The sequence below is a fragment of the Polypterus senegalus genome, chromosome 9, assembly GCF_016835505.1.
Source record: "Polypterus senegalus isolate Bchr_013 chromosome 9, ASM1683550v1, whole genome shotgun sequence".
In the NCBI taxonomy this organism is placed as follows: domain Eukaryota; kingdom Metazoa; phylum Chordata; class Cladistia; order Polypteriformes; family Polypteridae; genus Polypterus; species Polypterus senegalus.
The window spans coordinates 5,098,501-5,121,029 of record NC_053162.1 but is presented as its reverse complement, the minus strand read 5'-3'; the positions used below and the strand labels follow the sequence as shown (position 1 = coordinate 5,121,029).

The 22,529-nt window shown below is 40.7% G+C and overlaps 1 protein-coding gene across 1 annotated transcript in view; it reads left to right on the top strand.

Annotated features, from left to right (window-relative positions):
* LOC120535078 (golgin subfamily A member 6-like protein 6) overlaps positions 1 to 22,529 on the top strand; it is a 122,212-nt gene that overhangs the window by 9,754 nt on the left and 89,929 nt on the right. Inside the window, exons 5-7 of the mRNA XM_039762626.1 lie at positions 5,887 to 6,042; positions 19,756 to 19,886; positions 21,794 to 21,887. Coding sequence (XP_039618560.1) covers positions 5,887 to 6,042; positions 19,756 to 19,886; positions 21,794 to 21,887 — 381 coding nt within the window. The remainder of the gene's footprint in view (positions 1 to 5,886; positions 6,043 to 19,755; positions 19,887 to 21,793; positions 21,888 to 22,529) is intronic.

Here is a 22,529-nt window from a genome sequence, read left to right as displayed (position 1 = left end):
GCTAACTCTCTTCCCTTACCAGTCATACTGCCAACATTCAAAGTCCTTACCCTCAGTTCCACTCTCTTTACCTTCATCCTCTCCTCCTGCTTTCAGACACATCTTATACCCTCTTCTTCTACTTCTTCTTCTTCTACTACTACAACTACTACTGGCAAAATATCCAAATCTACAATAATCTGTTCAGGTTCACATCATTCAATGCTCAAAATAAATAGATTTACATGATTCTGGACCATACACTATGAGAATCTGTGTTCCTGCAACAATTAAAGCTACTACAAGTTTAACTTTGAAGAAACCACAATTCGGAAACACAGAGAAGTGATGCAACATACAATCGAAAGAGTTAAGTGATTGAATGTATTAGAAATTCAGTCCCCATGAAAATAGCAATCTGTTAAAATTGTACATTCGCTTACCCATACGCGAGCAGCAAAGCCGCGAAGTGACTGGCGCATATCGCCAGGCCGGGGATTAGCGAACAAAGTGAGCAGGGGGCAGAGCCCTCTAGTTGTTACACAATGTTGAATCCCAGTGGATTTCAATGCAAAGAGGCTCTTAAGGTCCAAGAGAAAACGGATTTGTGCAACGTGGTCTAAATCAATCTTTATAAGTAGAGAAAATTCTAAGGGTAGTGTCTGTCTGTCATACGATCACTCACGAAGCACTGCATCTACAACTATGATCTTGGTCCACATTTAAACAAGCTTCCCCCTTGAGCTGAAAGAATTCTGCTAGATCCCCTAAAGATTTTGAAGACCTTGATGAGGTCCCCACATTGCCTCCACTGCTTGAGACTTAAGAGGTTTAAGTGAGAGTTCAGGATGTTGTTTGTAGATGCCTACGAAACTAACTCATACACAGGAAACAGATTGGGAAATGTTAAGAATGGTTTCCTTCAGCAGTCAGTGCCTGAGCTGCAGCCATATTTAGTACTAGCTGTCCCCTGTGGCTCTGCCCGTGTAGTAGTGAAACAGGACAGTGAGGAGGGCCCTGCTTGTATCCCCACTCCTGACGTCACGCTTCTCCCTCTCCACTCGGCCTTTAGACTCTGTCTTGGATTATCATGCAAGCGAACTATGATTGTTAGCACGATGAGAGAAGTCGCAAAATCAACTGGAATGTTCAAGCAAATAATAGAAAAAAAAAACAATCTAAATCCGTTAAGTAGTTCTCTCGTTTGCTAGCTAAGTGGATGTAAGACACGCTCCGAGGCTGGCGCATGAGTGAGGATGTCTCTGCCTCACTGCCTTCAGCCCATTGCATCTCTGTCAGATTCACCCAAATAAATCGGTACCACAAGCAAACTATGATAGTTAGCGTGATTAAAATCAACCGGAGTGTTCAAGCAAATTATAGCAAAAAACTAAACGGATCTAAATCCGTTAAGTAGTTCTCTCGTGAAAAGCAGACAGACGTTGGATTTTATATATATATATACACAGGGGTCTGCTGGAGCCAATCCCAGCCAACACAGGGCACAAACCAATCCTGGGCAGGGTGCCAACCCACCACAGGACACACACACACCAAGCACACAATAAGGCCAATTTAGAATCGCCAATCCATCTAACCTGCATGTCTTTGGACTGTGGGAGGAAACCCACACAGACACAGGGAGAACATGCAAACTCCATGCAGGGAGAACCCAGGAAGCGATCCTGGGTCTCCTAACTGCAAGGCAGCAGCACTACCACTGCGCCACCGTACTGCCCTAGATAAGATAAGATAAGATAAGATAAGATAAGATAAGATAAGAAGATAGAATAGAATAGAGAGAGAGTTAAATAATTTGGATAGGAATATAAATAACAAACTGGTTAAGTTTGCAGATGATTCCAAGCTAGATGGATTGGGAGATAATTGAGAATCCGTTGAATCATCACAGAGGGAATTGGACAGCATACAGGCTTTGGCTGATTTGTGGCACATGGAATTTAATGTCAGTAAATGTAAAGAATTGCACATAGGAAGCAAAAATGTTATGTTTGAATACAAAATGGGAGGTCTGAAAATCAAAAGTACACCTTATGTGAAGGATTTAGTAGTCGTAGTAGACTGGACACAGTCAACTGCCAGACGGTGTTGAGATGCCATTAAGGAGGCTAACAGAATGTCAGGTTATATAGCGCCTTGATGTGTGCAGTACAAGTCACAGGAGGTTCTGCTCAAGTTTTTATAACACACTGGTGAGGTCTCATCTGGAGTCCTGGGTGCAGTTTTGGTCTCCAGGCTACAAAAAAGACATAACAGCACTAGAGAAGGTCCAGAGAAGAGTGACTAGGCTGATTTTAGAGCTACAGGGGATGAGTGATGAAGAAAGATTAAAGAATTTAGGAGTCGCAGTGGACTCATCACTGTCTACATCCAGATAGTGTTCAGAAGCCATTAAGAAGGCTAACAGAATGTCAGGTTATATAGCGCCTTGATGTGTGGAGTACAAGTCACAGGAGGTTCTGCTCAGGTCTTTATAACACACTGGTGAGGCCTCATCTGGAGTCCTGTGTGCAGTTTTGGTCTCCAAAAAGAACATAGCAGCACTAGAAAAGGTCCAGAGAAGAGCGACTAGGCTGATTTACGGGGCTACAGGGGATGAGTTATGAAGAAGGATTAAAAGAGCTGAGCCTCTATAGAGATTAAGAGGAGACCTGACTGCAGTGTGCAAAATGATGAAGGGAATTAGTCTACTGGATTATGACAGTGACTTTAAAATGAGTTCATCAAGAGCATGGGGACACAGTTGGAAACTTAAGGGTAAATTTCACACAAACCTTTTCTTTATACAGAGAACCACAGACATATGGAATAAGCTACCAGGCAGTATGGTAGGCAATAAGACTTTAGGGACTTTTGCAACTGGAATGTCTTTTTAGAAGAATTAAATGGATAAGACTTTCAGGCTTTTAAGACTGGCCAGCTTTGTTGTTCTCGTCCAGATTGTTCTAATGTTCTGAGTCTGTCTTAGTAGGACATGTTATTAAAAATGCCCTATATAAATAAAATGTATTATTATTATTATTATTATTATTATTATTATTATTATTATTAAGTACTGGGATTCACTTGGTTGATCTCTTCTGCACAGCTTCTAGTGCTGCTATGTCTTTTTATATTGTGGTGACCAGAACTGCACACAGTACTCCAAGTGTGGTCTTACTAGTGCTTTATATAAGTCTGAGCATAACGTCCTTTGACTTAAGTTCAACAGTTCTAATGATATAATGTAATATTTTATTTGATTTGCGATTTTATTTGCTTCTCTGCATTGCTTAGTTGATGAAAATGTTATGTCAACATAAGCCCTAAGTCATTTTCAGAGGTTGCTTCCTGTACATTAGTGTCTCTCATCTTGTACTTATCGATATTCCTTTTTCCCACATGTAGCACTTTGAACATTTCTACATTAGACTCCATTTTCCAAGTGTTCACTCAGTTCCGAAGCTTGTTCTGAAGGTCTTTCTGAATTAGTTTTGCTGCCTCTTCAGTGTTTGCCGTTTCTCTAATTTTGGTGTCACCTGCAAATTTTACAAGTTTGCTAACTATGCCAGAATCAGTGGTATTAATATAAATCAAGAAAAGTAATGGTCCAAGGACAGAGCCCTGAGGGATGAGTGAGGGACGCCACCAAGAGACCTGTGAGAACTCTGAAGGCGTTATAAGCTACAGTGGGTAGCATTGGAGAGACCATACAGACAAAAACTGCGTCCAACATTCACTAAGAGAAAAACACGCACAGGACATTTCAGCAGAAGGCACATGGGAGACCCTGAAGTCAGCTAAAATAAGGTGCTGTGGTCCAATGAGACCAAAATGGAGTTTAGCGGCCATCAGACTAACCGGGATTGAGCCTGCCTGTCTTTTATTATTTCCTACCATTTTCATCTTTATATTTTAATCTTTCCTTTGTGGACCACTGGGGTACATACAGCCACCCTAACCCGACACAGACAGGCAGACACAGGTTCCAGTCCAACACATACGGTTCATTTACATCTGGGGAGCATTTCTCTCTGCACCCCACAGCACAATAAATCAAGGCACACCAAAGCAAAGTCCTTTTCTTCTCTTTCTTTCTCTTTTCATCACCTCCACTCCTCTCCCAGAAAGCTTCATCCTCCTCCTCCTCCTGACTCTGGCTCCCCGAATGGAGTGAGGCGGCTCCTGGGAGTGTTCCAGGTGGATCATTTTTTGGACCTGGAATCACTTCCAGGTGTGGTGAGAGCCCAGTGAATGGCTCTGCAGCTCCTCCTGTCAGCCCCCATGGAACCCAACAGGGCTGTGCCAAACTCCAACTCCCAGCATACCCTGCAGGAATCCACGGTGCTCCAGCTGCCTTCTAGTGTCCCGGGAAAGGTATGCCTTGCCGATGTTCTCTCCCCAGACACTTCCATACAGTTGGCATCCCAGCCAAACAAAGGCCGTGGACGCCCATCACATCTTATTGCGTTATGGTGTTGCTTGCTTGTCTGTTGCCTCTGTTGTGTACCATTTGGTACACCTGCTTCATCATGTCGTTAATATAAATGTGCCATACAAATAACATGTATTATTATTATTAAATTATGGTATGCTCTTGGTTGATCTCCTCTGCAGAGCTTCAAGTGCTGCTGTTTTATACCTTGGTGACCAGAACTGCACACAGTACTCCAGGTGTGGCCTTACTTGTGCTTTATATAAGTCTGAGCATAACGTCCCTTGACTTGAATTCAACAGTTTTTACGATATGAAGTAGCGTTTTATTTTATTTGCCCAGTGAAGGGCTCTGCAGCTCCTCCTGGCAGCCCCCATGGAACCCAACAGGGCTATGCCAAACTCTAACTCCCAGCATACCCTGCAGGAATCCATGGTGCCCCAACCGCCCAAGAGAGCTGCCCTCTAGCGTCCAGGAGCAGGTATTGCCTTGCCGATGCTCTGTCCCCCAGTACTTTCATACAGATGGCGTCCCAGCCAGGTAATGGCCGTGGCTGCCTGTCGCACCTTACCACGTTATGGTGTTGCTTCCTTGTCTGTTGCCTCCGTTGTGCACCGATGGGTATACCAGCTGCATCATCCTTTCATTAGATGGGAAGTCGGCCTATTCATGCTCACACCCTCACTCATATTGAGACTCGCATGTTGACCTAAAACACAAGGCTTTGGAATAATGAAGGAAATCAAACACTTAAATGGGGTGAACATACAAACACCACACCGCTTGGTTTAGAATTTAAATATCTACATCACCAACCCATCCCTGCGCCACCACCATTTATTTTCAGTTTCAGTTTTCTTTTGAGCTTTGTCATGTGCTCCACGATGGTGCACTTTGTTAATAATACCATTGTAGTGGGTTGCAGGATGACTGTACGCAAGACCAAAAATAATTGGGGTGCCAACGGGGCAAAACCCCATTGCCACAAAAAATATATGTAATTCCTAACAGAAAGGAGTATGCAATGGCATTGTAAGGATAGCTCCAAGGCATCCATGTGACCTTCCTCATGGCTTGTCAAGTCTGAACTGAGTCGCCATCTCCTTGGGGAGACCCTCCTTTATACTGGCTGGACTGGAAGGGGCGGGGCTTCTTTGGCACTGTTGCTCTCAAAGGGGTGAGGGGAAAAAAAGGAGACAAGACTGGTAGTGACAGCGCCCCCTCTCATCCCAGGGTGGTATCACTTACCTTAGGTGAGCCTGGAAAGCGATTCTCTGACATGCATGTGTGGCACATTGCAAAATATAAGAGGACTGATTTTTATTCCTGCGGTGGGTTGGCACCCTGCCCAGGACTGGTTCCTGCCTTGTGCCCTGTGTTGGCTGGGATTGGCTCCAGCAGACCCCCGTGACCCTGTGTTCAGATTCAGCGGGTTAGAAAATGGATGGATGATTTTTATTCTTTTTTATTAGGAACTGGTAAAACGTCGAAAGGAGTCAAGACTAAGGGAGACGGCTGAAATAGTAGGCAGCTCTGATCGCTCGCTGAACAAAAGCCAGCACTGCAATAATCCCTTGGAGAAGGAAAACCAACATCTGCAAGAAAAGACCCAGCATCTGAAACAAAAGGTAGGTCGGGTACTCACTAAAATAAGGGTCCACATGCAGAGTCAGACCTCCACTGGATTTACATCAGGTGGGCTGTGGATGAGACCTTGAATTCTGCTCACATCATCTGCTTTCATTTTTACTTTTTTTTTAAATTGATTTTACTGTAATCATTCCATACAATTAGATCAATTTTTACAAAAAATACGATTGAAAACAAATCAACCCACACCCCTGAGAAAGAGAGCATGGCTAACGGAGTAAAACTTAAAGCTAATAAAAATAAATAAATTGACGAGTTTAATAGGCGGATAAAGATAAATGGAGAAGAAAAAGAAATGGGAAGACAATCTGCTTCCTCATTGCTTTAAGAGCTTATTCTAAAATATTATTTATCTGATCCTGCCAGGTTTTGAAAAAGTTCTGCACAGATCCTCTAAGTGAGAATTTGATTTTTTCCAATTTATTTAACAAATAGTATAAAACATCAGTTACCCACTGACTTAAAAGAGAAGAGTTAGGATTCTTCTAGTTTAGCAAAATAAGCCTGCGTGCCAATAGTGTAGTGAAGGCAATCACAGTTCATGTGTCCTTCTCCGCTTTAAGCCCCTCTGTGAGCCCACCATGCACAGCTGTTAATGGGTTACAAGGGATTGGGACATCAAGACTGTCTGAAAAGCGCTTAAAATTTTTGTCCAGAATGATGTTAGTTTGGTGCACACGGCCCAAAACATGTGACCCAGTGAGGCTGGAGCTTGATTGCAGCGTTCGCAGGTTGGATCTCGCCCTGGAAACATTTTGGACAGTTTCAAGCGAGACAGATGTGCTCGATATAGAATTTTGAGTTGAGACTAATTGTATGCTCTGTGCATGTGGAGCTCGAGTGAATTCTCTGCATTGCTGCCTTCCACTCCTTTTCTGAGATGTTGAGTGAGAGATCCTCTTCCCATTGTCCTCTTGGACCTTTGAAAGGGAGTAGGGAGTGTAAAATAATTTTATATATTGCAGAAATGCTGTCTGAGTCCTCGAGACTGAGTAATAGTTTTTCCAGCATAGAGGAAGGTACGAGATGAGGGAAATCGGGCAGGTTCTGTTTAACAAAGTTTCTAATTTGAAGATAGTGAAAGAAATGTGTTGCTGGAAAGTTAAATTTGGAATATAATTGTTCATAGGATGCAAAGATGTTGTCTAATAATAATAATAATAATACATTTTATTTATATAGCGCCTTTCCCATGTGGGAATGAATATAAGAAAGAACGGCAGGATATACAGTATATAGCATTGTACAAACCAAATAAATAAAGAAGATTACGACAGTCTAACAGACAACATAATTGATGGTCCAGCAAACACACACAGAGGTTACATGAACATCTTGACAGAGAAGTAAACTGAGAGAAGGGTAATAAAGTCAAGTAGAGCTAAAAGCCTTCCTGAGCAGATGAGTTTTGAGTTGTTTTTTAAAAGAATTCATGGAGTCAGCTGACCTGATTAATTTCGGTAGGTCATTCCAGAGTCTGGATGCTCGCTATACAGCTGAAGGCCCTGCTGTCACCCTTGGAGTGTAGATTAGTGTGGGACACAACAAGATTACCAGAGATAGAGGACCTTAGTGAGCGGACAGGCACATAGTGATGGAGAAGGTCACTGATGTAGTTTGGCTCGAGGTTATTTAAGGCTTTTATATAGGATTTTATATTCGAATCTGTAAGACACAGGGAGCCAGTGAAGGTGAAGCAGGATGGGTGTGATGTGCTCGCTGCTGCTGGTTCGAGTGAGGACTCTTGCAGCTGAGTATCTGTGATCTGTGATATAAGATTAGAAGGGGCACCGGCCAGCAGCGAGTTACAATAATCTATGTGGGATGTGATAAAAGCAGGGACAAGTTTCTCAGCATTAGAGAAGGAGAGGAAGGAGCGAACACGGGACACGTGACGGAGGTAAAAGTAAGAAAGTTTCTTAATGTGGGTTATGTGAGCGGAATAAGAGAGGGAGGAATCAAAAATGACACCGAGATTCTTTACAGTAGAGGCAGATCTGATGACCAAGATGGACTGAAAAGGAGCTCATTTTATTAAGTTGCATTTTAGTCCCAATTTGCAGGAGTTCAGTTTTGTTGCAATTTAATTTTAAAGAGTTCTGCTCCATCCAGGTTTTAATTTCACTAAAGCAGGTTGTGAGCTGAGAAAGCTCTGATGAAGTAGCACTTTTAACATTGAAGTAGAGTTGAGTGTCATCTGCATTAAAATGATAACCCAGTCCATAGCTATGAATAATATGGCCGAGGGGAAGCATATAAATACAGAAGAGAAGAGGGCTGAGGACAGAGCCCTGAGGAGCTCCTTGTATGACTGGCGCAGAGCTGGATCTGCTATTGCAAAGACTAACACACTCTTGCCTATCAGTCAGATAGGACTTGAACCAGTGGAGGGCAGTGCCAGAGGTACCCAGCATGTTCTCCATTCTGGACAGTAGAATGTCATGTCTGACCTGAGTGTCAAATGCTGCACTGAGGTCCAATAGAATTAATATGCTGGTTTGTCCCGAGTCTGCTGCCATAAGCAAATCACTGGTTACGTGTAGCAGAGCAGTTTCACAGCTATGCTGCGCCCTGGAACCAGACTGAAAGGGTTCCATCAAGTTATTAGAGGTCAAGTAATTGTTGAGTTGGGAAGCTACAACACGCTCAAGAACTTTTGACAGGAAAGATAAGTGGGAAATACGCAGAAAATTGTTAAGATTGTCAGCATCAAGACTATATAAAGATCTCTAAACAATTTAATCCCAAATGTTTTCCAGAGGTGGCACGGTGGTGCCGTGGTAGCGCTGCTGCATCACAGTTAGGAGACCCGGGTTTGCTTCTCGCATCCTCCCTGCATGGAGTTTGCATGTTCTCCCCGTGTCTGCGTGGGTTTCCTCCCACAGTCCAAAGACATGCAGGTTAAGTGGATTGGTGATCCTAAATTGTCCCTAATGTGTGCTTGGTGTGTGTGTGTGTGTGTGTGCCCTGCGGTGGGTTGGCGCCCTGTCCGGGGTTTGTTTCCTGCGTTTCGCCCGGTGTTGGCTGGGATTGGCTCCAGCAGACCCCCGTGACCCTGTAGTTAGGATATAGCGGGTTGGATAATGGATTGATGGATGTTTTCCAGATATTAAAAACTGCATATGTGTGCGAGGGTTTTACTGAATAAAAAGCTAGCAACAGAGAGAATGTGTCAGAAACACTGCACAATGGCTTTTGGTGACCCCCAGATCATTAGAATAATTTCGAAGAGAAGAGGCCATCATATCCAATCCTGTTCAACTCATTTCTCCATAATAACATCATATTGAGATTTGATGGCCTCCAAAAACTTCCTAGTCTCTACGATAACTTGATGGTCATTTATTCCACGTCTGAGGTTCTATGCGTGAAGAAAACTTTCATAATAGTAGTCGGTATGACGTAGTGGTTAAGGCTTTGGACTTCTGACCATGAAGGTTCAAGTTTATTTAGTTCTGTTTACACAAGAAAATAGCAAATTTGCCTTTTCAGTTGCATCCAATAACAAGACAGAAAGAAATGAAGCAAAACAAATGGAGACGAGACAGGTTAAGGTGAGGCAGGTTGATAGTGCATATTTACACAAACCTGGTTACAGGATACATATCAAGCCTTAATCATTTTCTCCGATATTCGTTATTAAAAAGTCGTATGGTACCAGGAAGAAAGGAAGTTCTGGAGCGATTTAGGTGGGGTTCAAAGGCGACTCTGCTTCCTGATTTACTGAAGTGGAGTTCTACATGTAATGGATGTCTGTCATTATGGAAATTCATACATTAGCATAAATAGATATGAAAACTTATAAGCATTAACCTTAGTGCAAGTATTAATACAAATCAGGCATACCAAGCAAATAGTTAAATAAAAGCACATGCCATATTTCTTTTTTAATTAAAGCTTAGCTGTAACCACCAATATCTTATCAACTTGAGGGAGAGAGAAGGGGGAGAATGATAGATAGAAACAGCCCAAGAGCAGAAGAGGGGGAACACATTCAAGCTCAAGGCCGACTGAAAAATAAGCAAAGCAAAAGGTGAAGGCGAATAACAAAATACCAGAAATATTGGTGGTTTCCATGAACATCTTGAGAGGCCAGCTGCAGAAGGAGGTCAGAATAAGCAGCGAATAAGCTGTCTTGAGCGAGGTCAGGATGACAACAACAATAACATTTATTTATATAGTACATTTTCATACAAATAATGGAGCTCAAAATGCTTACATTATTGTAAGCAAATTCTTATATAAGAAATGATTACTGTATATAAACTGTGATTTTTGACCTGTTCGGGGCTCAACTCGATTTGGCCTAATTGGGTTGAGTCTGCGTTATTGTTTTATTGTAATAAAGCTAATTACTCTGTTTGCCAGTCCTTTGACTCCTAGAGCCTTCTTTCCAGATGAAGACCTCTGGTGCATCTTCTGCCCCAACATCATCAGTTGAGATGATTTCCAGTTTCTTTAGCATTGTCCTCTGACACACATTTGCCAGATCACCTACCTCGACCCCAATATCTTTGGCTGCATGTTTAGTAATTTGCTGGAGTCTGTTTAAATTTTGGTTTGTCAGACCACTAAACCAGGTGAGGTTGTGGGTTCAAATCCCACTACTGACAGTATGTGACCAGGAGTAAGTCACCTCACCTGCCTTTGCTCTAATTCTAGCGCACCTTATACAGGCCAAAAGCTGTCTGCTTCTGACAGGACACCATTTCCTGTTCCTGGGTAGCAAAATCTGGACTCTCACATCCATGCCAGAATATCTGAGGTCTCTCTGATAGCTATTCTTGGGAGAAGGTGTAGGTGGGCAACAGTTTAGCTGGCCAGCAGGAGATGGGATTGTATTCTGGCAGCACATGAATCCCATGCACTCCTGGTCTTGCAGTGAATCTGCTGCACCAGAGATCAATTTTTGTGTGCTGCAGCTAGTCTGAGACCAAAGCTGTCTTGGATTCTCTTGCCATATGGACCATCCTTCAGGGGCATAGTGATGTGGCTGAGGTGTGTGCACCCTTTTCACTACCAAAAATAAAGCAGATCTTTGCATAGGTTGGTCTTCTTTCTTACTCTTTTTATATCATGGATAGAGAGGTAAGAAAGGCACTATATAAATAATAGAAAGAAAGATAGATAGGAAAGACTATATGATAGATAGATGTGAAAGGCATTATATAATAGATAGATAGATGGATGGATGTGAAAAACACTATATGATAGAGAGATAGATATGAAAGGCACTATATAATAGATATGAAAGGCACTATATAATAGATAGATAGATAGATAGATAGATAGATAGATAGATAGATAGATAGATAGATAGATAGATAGATAGATAGATAGGAAATGCACTATATAACACACAGAAAGATAGATAGATGTGAAAGGCACTATATGATAGATAGATAGATATGAAAGGCACTATTTAATTTAAAGGCACTATATGACAGATAGATCGAAAATGCACTATATAATATAGAGATACATAGGCAGTAAATGCACTACATGAGACAGAGGTACATAGCTAGTAAAAGCAGAATTTAAGAGGTATGTAGACAAGGCACTATAAAGGACAGATAGATAGATAGATAGGAGATGCAATTGTGAAAGAAAAATTAACTGCTTGCAAGCTACTCAGGGTTAATAGCTGACAAAGCCGTTTTGCTGTAATGGCAAATTATTCATACAGGCATCTGTCATAAGACAGGGTGCAGTAAGCTGACCAAAGACAATTTTCAGTGTCTTTAGAAACGCGTCTATTTGATACGGGAAAGATGACCTTTCCTTCTTTAGGGTGTATCTGACAAGTGAAAAAATAAGAACAGATGGCCCATTAGCGTACTAAAATAAAATGCTTAAGTAAACAATATTATGTTTATTTTTAAGAAATAAGGGGAAGGGGAGGAAGAAGAAATGATAAAAAGCCAATAGAAAAAAATGTAACTTGCGAGAATCCAGGTAACTCTTCTGTGACTGAATAAAGACTGATTGATTGAACTTGTCCTGTCTTCCTCTGGGGGTTTTCTTCAACACAATAAATAATAGATAGACAGACATTATTATAGATAGATAAGCATGAAAGGCACTATATAAATTGATGTGAAGGCACTATATATGATAGAGGGGTTCTGTTTTTCGAAGGAGTGACACTTTATAGGAGTGACATAACAAAGGAGTGACATAAATACCGTATTAAAGGAGTGACATTTTATTGGAGTGACATAACGAGTCACCTACCACACACAACTGAAAGTACGCTCGCCAAAAAAATCATTGTCACCTCACCTACCACTTGGATGGTTGTCACTCCTTTGAAATTTATATCTGAGGTTTCAGTCCTTCATTATGTCACTCCTATGACATGTCACTCCTTTGAACAGGACCGGATAGAGGCAGATAGTTAGACAAGATGGATAGAAAATGCACTACATAATGTAGAGATACACAGACATAGCTAGGAAAAGCTGAATTTAAGAGGTATGTAGAAAAAATAGACAAGGCACTATATAGATAGATAGATAGATAGATAGATAGATAGATAGATAGATAGATAGATAAGAAAGGCACTATATAATAGATAGATAGATAGATAGATAGATAGATAGAGAGATAGAGAGATATGGTGGCTCTGAGGCTAGGGATCTGAACTGGCAATTGGAAGGTTTCTGGTTCGAATCCCGTAAATGCCAAAAGGGACTTTGCTCTGTTGGGCCCTTGAGCAATTGCTGAGCGTTTTGAGAGGTGAGATGAGCGCAAAATAAATGCAAAGAATTATTAGATAGGAAAGGCAATAGATAGGTAGACACTATCATAGATAGATAGATAAGCGTGAAAGGCACTATATAGTAGTAATTACCTGCAATTGAATTCAGGAAAAACTGAGGTACTAATTGTTGCTCCTCCTGTTCTTCATTCTGAGATCAGTTAAAAATTATCTTCGGTCTCTCCTGTTATTAAGTCGAGTCTACGTAACGTTGTTTTTTTTTTTTTTTTTTTTTTACCAGTCCCTGCCACTTGATGAATATGTAAGGTCAGTCAGCCGCTCGTGTTTCTTTCATTTAAGAAATCTCTCAAAACTAAGTGTAGCAGCCCTTGGTTTTCAAAGAACCGACACGCAGAGAGTCTCAGGCAGGTGCGTTTATCTTTATTTATGTCTCAAACTGTGGCTCTTTATTGTAGTCGTCATATCGTCACGAGCACCGTGAAAAACTATAAACAAAAATACAAACGTACATTTTTTAACATTCTACAAAGTAACAGAACAAATGAACAAATGAAACAACATACAATTAATTGCGTACCTCGCTCCGCCTACCAAGGGGTGCAACAAATCTAAAGTTCACCGTCTTAGAGACAGCGTTACTCTTCACTGTTCTTCCACACTTCCGGTATTTTACGTTATTACGTTCCCTACGTGTGGAATGATTTCGCGGTCATTTACACTAAGAAATGTTGTTTCAAAATCAGAATTGGAGATGCTTGTTCATTCTGTTATTTCCTCACGGCTTGATTACTGGCACTTACTTTCAGAGCTTTGCATGGACAAGCTCCTGAGTACCTAACCAGCCTGCTCCAACGCCGTACAGCTTGCCGGACTCTCAGATCTGGGCAACAGGGTCTTCTCGTTGTCCCACGCACTCGGCTAAAAACCCGTGGGGACCGTGCCTTTCAGTCTGTGGCACCGAGACTATGGAATAGCCTGCCTTGTGGTCTGTTAATTCTTTTAAAAAACAACTAAAAACATTTCTTTTTAAACAAGCTTTTAATCAGTTCTGAATAGTTCCAGTTTGTTTATTTACTGTTTTTATTGGTTTGGTTTATGTTTTGTTTTAACTGTTTGTATTTGTACTGGATTTGCTGTTCAGCGCTCTGTGACCTTTTGTCAATGAAGGGCGCTATATAAATAAACTACTACTACTACAATGACTCTCTATATTACTAACCGAAGGTTGTATGCACGGATGCCAGAGGCCAGAAGCAAGCCGTGCCGAAAGCGCACACGCACAGCGCCTTAGCGCCCCAGAGTCAAACCCAGCGGCTTCCCAGAGTCAGTAGGTGGTGCCCAAACAACACAACCTGTAAACTAAACTTGAAGTAAAGCGTGCACGCCAACAAGTTGCCAGGGTGACATATTTAAACTTGAAGTAGTGGTGACTACTCCACAGTGCCAGCAGTCAGAGTTCTCCACTCCAAAGTGCCAGCAACTACTCTGCTACACAGTGCCAACAGTATTCCACTCCACAGTGCCAGCACTCAGTGTGCTCTAATCCACTGTGCCAACAGTCAGTGTGGCTTATTTGAATCACATTAGGGTAATTCAGTGTTAAAAGGAAGTTCAATTATGATTCCTAACATGATTTTTTATTTCCAATGTACTTCATTTAAACCTTTGCACTCCGATATTTTTTTTTACTTATGAGTGCAGCAACTCAAACAAATTTTGGACTTAAATGATATAACAATTAAATGTCAATTTTAGTTTTAATAAACTGGTTAATTTCAGTACAAATATATTTATTTCATTAAATGAAAACTTTCCCAGAACGCTCCCACCCTCCATGATTTTTCATCCCTCCAAAGATCAGAGGGAATAGAAAGTGATTGCCATTCTTGGATAGTTGCTGGCACTTTGGAGTGGAGAACTCTGACTGCTGGCACTGTGGAGTAGTCATCCAACCACTACTTCAAGTTTAAATATGTCACCCTGGCAACTTGTTGGCGTGCACGTTTTACTTCAAGTTTAGTTTACAGGTTGTGTTGTTTGGGCACCACCTACTGACTCTGGGAAGCCGCTGGGTTTGACTCTGGGCGCTAAGGCTGTGCGTGTGCGCTTTCGGCACGGCTTGCTTCTGGCCTCTGGCATCCGTGCATACAACCTTCGGTTAGTAATATAGAGAGTCATTGTAGTAGTAGTAGTTTATTTATATAGCGCCCTTCATTGACAAAAGGTCACAGAGCGCTGAACAGCAAATCCAGTACAAATACAAACAGTTAAAACAAAACATAAACCAAACCAATAAAAACAGTAAATAAACAAACTGGAACTATTCAGAACTGATTAAAAGCTTGTTTAAAAAGAAATGTTTTTATTTTTTTTTTAAAAGAATTAACAGACTCGACTCCACGCAGACCACAAGGCAGGCTATTCCATAGTCTTGGTGCCACAGACTGAAAGGCACGATCCCCACGGGTTTTTAGCCGAGTGTGTGGGACAACGAGAAGGGTTTACTGGTATACAATAAATGGTAGATTGACAAAAGACATTACATTATAAATATAAATGAAAGGTGCTATATTAATGATAGATAGATTGACAAATCAGCATTGACTATATCAGACATAGATAGATAGATAGATACATAGATACATAGATAGATAGAGTGAAAGGCACTATATAATAGATAGATAGATAGATAGATAGATAGATAGATAGATAGATAGATAGATAGATAGATAGATAGATAGATAGATAGAGGGGGGAGGAACGATCTCCTCAGTCTGTCACTGAAGCTACTCCTCTGCCTGGAGATGACACTGTTCAGTGGATGCAGTGGATTCTTCATGATTGACAGGAGTTTGCTTAGTATAACATACAGTTAGGTCCATAAATATTTAGACAGAGACCACTTTTTTCTCATTTTGGTTCTGTACATCACCACAATTAATTTTAAATGAAACAACTCAGATTCAGTTGAAGTGCAGACTTTCAGCTTTAATTCAGTGGGGTGAACAAAACGATTGCATAAAAATGTGAGGCAACTAAAGTATTTTTTGAACACAATCCCTTCATTTCAGGGACTCAAAAGTAACTGGACAAATTAAATAACTGGAAATTTAATGTTCATTTCTAATACTTGGTTGAAAACCCTTTGCTGGCAATGCCAGCCTGAAGTCTTGAACTCATGGGCATCACCAGATGCTGGGTTTCCTCCTTTTTAATGCTCTGCCAGGCCTTTAATTTCAGTTGCTGTTTGTTTGTGGGCCTTTCTGTCCGAAGTTTAGTCTTCAACAAGTGAAATGCCTGCTCAGTTGGGTTACGATCAGGTGACTGACTCGGCCATTCAAGAATTGTCCAATTCTTTGCTTTAATAAACTCCTGGGTTGCTTTGGCTGTATGTTTTGGGTCATTGTCCATCTGTATCATGAAGCGCCGCCCAATCAATTTGACGTCATTTAGCTGGATTGGAGCAGACAGTATGTCTCTGAACACCTCACAATTCATTCGGCTGCTTCTGTCCTGTGTCACCTCATCAATAAACACGAGTGTCCCAGTGCCACTGGCAGCCATGCACGCCCAAGCCATCACACTGCCTGACTCCACCGTGTTTTACAGATGATGTGCTATGCTTTAGATAATGAGCTGTTCTACGCCTTCTCCATCCTCTTTTCTTGCCTTCATCATTCTGGTAGAGGTTCATCTTGGTTTCATCTGTCCAAGGAATGTTTTTCCAGAACTCTGCTGGCTTTTTTAGATGTCCTTTAGCAAAGTCTAGCCTTTCTATTCTTGAGGCTTACGAGTGGCTGGCACCTTGCAGTGCACCCTATGTATTTACTGTCATGAAGTCTTCTCTTTATGGTAGACTTGGATATCGATACGCCGACACCCCTGGAGAGTGTTGTTCACTTGGCTGGCTGTTGTGAAGGGGTTTCTCTTTACCATGGAAATTATTCTGCGATCATTCACCATTGTTGTCTTCCGTGGACGTCCAGGGGCCTCATGTATAAACGCTGCATACGCACAGAAATGTTGCATAAGAACTTTTCCACGTTCAAATTGCGATGTATAAAATCTACACTTGGCGTAATGCCACGCACCTTATCGTACACAAGTTCTCCGCTTGGTTTCGCAGACTGCCGGCACCCAACGTCAAAGCAGTGCTACTGTCCCTGTGTGGTTACACCTTATTTTCCTGACGCGGCTTTATAAATACACTGAAACTAACCGCATATTGTTTATTAGTGTAACGCATCTGATTGTAATTAACTTGTAACAATATAATGGTAGAGGGAACAGCCATAGTATTCCAAATACCATAACTGCTTTAGCGTTGTTACTCTCACTGCATCTTCTTCTTCTTCTTCTTCTTCTTCTTCTTCTTCTTCTTCTTCTTCTTCTTCTTTCAGCTCCTCCCGTTAGGAGTTGCCACAGCGGATCATCTTTTTCCATATTTCTCTCACTGCACGACTCGGAGTATTTATATCACTGTATCTGAGTATGAATCACAGCAGCAGCTGATCGGAAAGAGAATTATCTGTATACAGCTTTAAGCACACGCTGTCTCAGCCACGGCAAAACGTTTTAACGCCTTTCCTGTACAGACCTCGCGGTTCAGAAACAGTTTCATCCCAAGAACTTTAAATGCACTCAATCAATTGCTCCTTGTAGAACTGTTTGTACTTATAAGTACAATCACCTCACTGTAAACTTGCACTACAGTTATAATATCGCACAACCTGAGCCACTTTATAAAGCGCGTATTTACATATGATGACAATATCATTTATATGGTGAAATGCAGCAAAATATGTTTATTAAATTATACAGATAAAACTTTAACTTCATTTAAATAATCTATATTCTTCACTGGGAGTGTCGTGAAGGATAGAATAATTAAACATGTACTACGAAGATATTTCAATGTTCTTTAAACGTTTTGAAGAATCGGCGCTAAGCTTACAGATGGCTTAACGTCTATTACAGAGCTGATTGTGTGGCGATCGGTTACTTGGGGAAAGAAAAGCAAGGACTGCAGTGACGGCTACGCCAATATATATTGAATATAAAACAGAAAGAGAAAATAACAACACAGCTAAAAACGCAGCGACAAATTTCGGCAAAAGTTAAATGCTTGTCATGAGCACGAGGCTGCTGTGCAGTGCATAAGCTACCTTACTGACATTGGCGGGCGAAGGAGCCACCGATTCTTCCTCTGCCCAGTGCCACCACAAGCCTAGAGCCGCCCCTGAGTACTGCTGCAATAAATTATTTCATCGAAGTGAAACACATGTTTAATAACGTGCTTTAACTCTTATCATCATGAAAATGACATCACGTATACATCTCAGTATTTTAGTTATTCAGAGAGATGTAATATCACGAATGTAATGAACTCTGTGTCCAGTTGGAGGAAGAGAGCCGGTTTAAGAAACAAGTAGTGATTCACACACACAGAGCACATACGAGTAGAAGATCAAATACGAAACAAAGCATTTAACGTGCTACTTTAATTACGATGTGATTTGAGAAACTGGTTAATTAAACGATTTTAAGATGAAGTTTATGATGTTCTACTTTAATGACAAAATAAACTACGTGATTAAAGTGGAAATGTTGAGATTGAAGTTGACATTTCGTGCTTTTTCCCCACCGTGTGCCTTTTTTCTCTGTACCCTAATAAGCTTTCATATGACACTCAGACGGTGGGCTTACAACTCGGCTTTTCACGGCGACTTTGATATGTGACTTCTTTTTTATTTCTGGCACTGTGCGATTTTGCGAATGTGAGCTTTCAAGTTTCTCCAACACGCTATGTCACTCGATCAACTTCCTTTTGTTGATTATACCACGGTTTATTTGAACAAATAGTATGTTTTCATTTGCCTCCACTTGGTATTCGCTGAAATTCTTATATTTTCCCCCGTGCTTTTCCCGTTGTCTTTTCACAGAAGGCTGAGTTTAAGGGCGATTTATATTGATTTGCATATTCAAAGAGGCGTAATTCTGGAAGGAGTTGGGGCGTTACATAGTTTTCACGCTGATCGGGATTTATGTAGCAGAACGACGTGGAAGTTGGAGTACGCACAGATTCCTGCATCTGGATTTTTCTGTGCGTAAGCACATTTCGGCTTTTGTGCTTACGCCATGTTATAGTGCGAGTTCTACACATGGCGTTATACATGAGGCCCCTGATCTTTTTGCATTGCTGAGTTCACCAGTGCTTGCTTTCTTTCTGAGGATGTACTAAACTGTAGATTTGGCCACTCGTAATATTGTAGTAATTTCTCGGTTGGGTTTTTTCTGTTTTCGCAGCTTAAGGATGACTTCTGTCACCTGCATGGAGAGCTCCTTTGACCGCATGTTGTCATCTTCCACATGCAAGCACCACATCTCAGATCAACTCCAGGCCTTTTATCTGCTTAATTGATAAGACACCGAGACAGACTCGAAGACACCTGCCAATGAAATAGCCTTTGAGTCAATTGTCCAATTACTTCTGAGCCCTGAAATGAAGGGATTGTGTTAAACAAATGCTTTAGTTGCCTCACATTTTTATGTAATCGTTTTGTTCACCCCACTGAATTAAAGCTGAAAGTCTGCACTTCAACTGTATCGGAGTTCTTTCATTTAAAATTCATTGTGGTAACGCACCGAACCAAAATGAGAAAAAAGTGGTCTCTGTCCAGATATTTATGGACCTAACTGTAGGTAGCTTGTCTGGCTTAGCTCAGTGATTAGAGAATCCAAACATAAAATGGAGTGTCCTGCAGGTTTTTCAGATTGTCAGTCAAATTTCTGCAAGAGGATTTTTTTTTTCTGCCAAAATGTCGTTTATTTGTGTAATGTGCTCTGAGAAATCTCAAATTACACCTGGTTACTGTTATTTTACTAGAAAACACTGTAAAAGGAGCTATATAAAATGCAGAATGCTAATAATTAATTGTATGTATCTTTTTTTTTATAATGTAACCCTCAGCTTGTTGAATCTGAAGAGCAGCGTATCAGGGCAGAAAGTACAATCCAAGCTTTGAAAATAGCCCTCGATGAAAAGGAAGAGGAGATGATGGCTTTCCCAAGTTCAAGCAGAGGAACTGAAGATGTCTGGAGGTATATGGCATTAAAATCTAAAGTTGAGTTGTATGCAAGGTACAAAAAAAAGAAAAGAAAAATACTGCAATCCACCTTTATTCTTCAGTGCCACAGCCCCCACAGTTACTGTAATAATATGAGTGCGACTACACCAGGCCATCATACATCCTCTGAAAAGAACTTTTATGACATAATGGTGCGCATGTAAGGAGAGAATCATCCACCCAGTCATTGATTTGACCCGTGTGGCACAGAAATGCTTTACTGCAGAAAAACACACAGGTGAAGATGGAAGAGTTGACCAGACTTTAGGGAGCAGCAGTCCTTGTTTCCACCCCCAGAAAAAAAAATGAAAACCTTAAGAAATTCTTTAGTGGATTTTGCACAATCTCCTCTGAAAGGAATTTTAGTCAGTTTCACAAAACTGTGACTTGCCGCTTGTCCATTTCGCTCATCACTATTAGTAGGCTGCTCTCCCAGGCTCCAGCAACTTATAATCAAGCTACTGCCACCTTGTGGATATCCACTCAAATAGCAGCTCTACAGGACTCCCTGGCTTGAGTCGAAACACAAAAAGCACACAGCAGTGGCCGTCCTCCTCTCAGGAATTAAACTTAATTTGTAGTCCTCAGCCACCCACTGGATCGACTTGTGTCGTGGTGAAAAATTCATCATCAGAAGGCTTTTTACCTAAAAATTAAGACTATTAGGACTCGAGATAGACAGACAGAGTTTTAAGGATTTATTGCAATAAATCAACCACAAAAATAACAAGGACTCAACCCAATACTGCCAAATTAGATTGAGCGACGATCATTACAGCCATTGAAGCTTTTATAACAATTTCTTATCATTTTGGCTCATTCAATTAGCTCATTCTGCACCTGGTTCAACTGTCCATTGTTCCTCTTGGTGTCTGTTTGGCTTATTCTGATTGGTCTAAGACTGGGTGGAAGACTTCCTCTTTCCATCTTTGGGCTTTTCTGATGTAATTTCCTATCTTTTCTAACCTTGCTCTAATGAGCTTGTTTGCTTACCTCCGCTGACTCCCTTTTACTCCCATCTGACCAAATCTTGAGTTTCCATGGGAACCCTTATTATCTCCTTACTATTCTTGTGGAATGTGTTATCTTTCTATTCTGTTCCCATTTTTTTTAACTGGCCAAGGCTTCTAATCCATATATGGGTTTTCCTCTCTTAGGCTTTCCAAACTTTTTACTATAGTGACCTGAAGCTTAAGCTTTAATTAAAAAGAAGTATAGTATGTGCTTTCATTTGATCATTGCTTGGCATGCTTGATTTTTATCTTAATTTCTACATTAAAGTTAATTGCTAATATATTCTTATAATATTTTTGCTAATGCCTGCATTTGCTAAGATTTTCTCTTCATGCATTACAGTGTGACCTTGCTTGCAGCAAAGGCCTTTTATTGCCTTTCTGCTGATTCAGCAACTCAGCTGAATACAGAGGCCTCTTCTGTAAGTTATCTCTTCCTAGCCTTGAATCACAGGTGTCCTCAAACTCTTATCCTGTCCAAAACTGGTTTCGCTGCATCTATTAGCTATTCTTTTCTTTACTTTGGAAAATGTGCTGTAAGCCTATAAAATAATGCAATATAACTGATTTTTTAGTTAACCATTTGCTAGACCTATCGTATTTGCTTTTATATTCTAATTTATGCTTAATCTAATGTTTTAGAAGCTTTTAATTACTTTCTATGGCTCTATATGTTAATTTGCTATTCTCTTATGCTAATAAAAAATTTTCCTTCTACACTTGTTGCTTGGACTTCAAAGTAAATCCACATCTCTGCCCATCCCACCCTGCATTGGTCCTTTTTGATATTACATGTTTATGCTGTAAACGTCATTGTTTAAAAATACACTCTTATGTTATGTTTTTTTTTTTCCAAATTGCATTTCAGACTGGAGCTTCAACTACAAAAACTGGAAGCAGCCGAAAGAAAATACTCCAGGATGGCGGAGATGCTTCAGTTGAAAGTGGAGGAGTCTGAAGTGGTGAGATGGCCCTTTAGGAGAGAGCTTTTTAAATCTTTCCACAGCCATCAACCCCTGGATCCTCTAAATCTGCCCTCCCAACCCCATGAAACATGACGTTCACTTGTTTTTGTTTAAAATACCTTAATATATGAAAACATTAACGTTGAGTTATATTGCAACTCTGACAAAACGGGATACTTTAAAACAGTAACAAATAAAAACTAAAATGGCATCGCAGAGTACAAAATAATAAAAAAAAAATAAAATAGAGAAGTGGAGAAGATAGAAAGTAGAGAAGAACTCAGGGCTTACACGGGCAGTGGAGCTGCTGGTCCCGTACTATTGATAAGTGATGTCAGAGAGATTTATAGAGTCATATTGTCACGTGTGCAGAGAAATTGTGACTTGCATGTGCTAATCGACATACAAGCTACTTTCTTCCGATTTTATAGTGCCTTTCATAAGTATCTATCTATCTATTATATAGCACCTTTCATAACTATCTATGAATCGATCTTTCTGTCTGTCATAAAGAACCTTTCCTATCTCTGTCTATTATATAGTGCCTTCCATTTTTCTATCTATCAGTCTGTTATATAGTGCATTTCATATTTAGTTATCTATACTAATAAAAGGCAAAGCCCTCACTGACTCACTCAC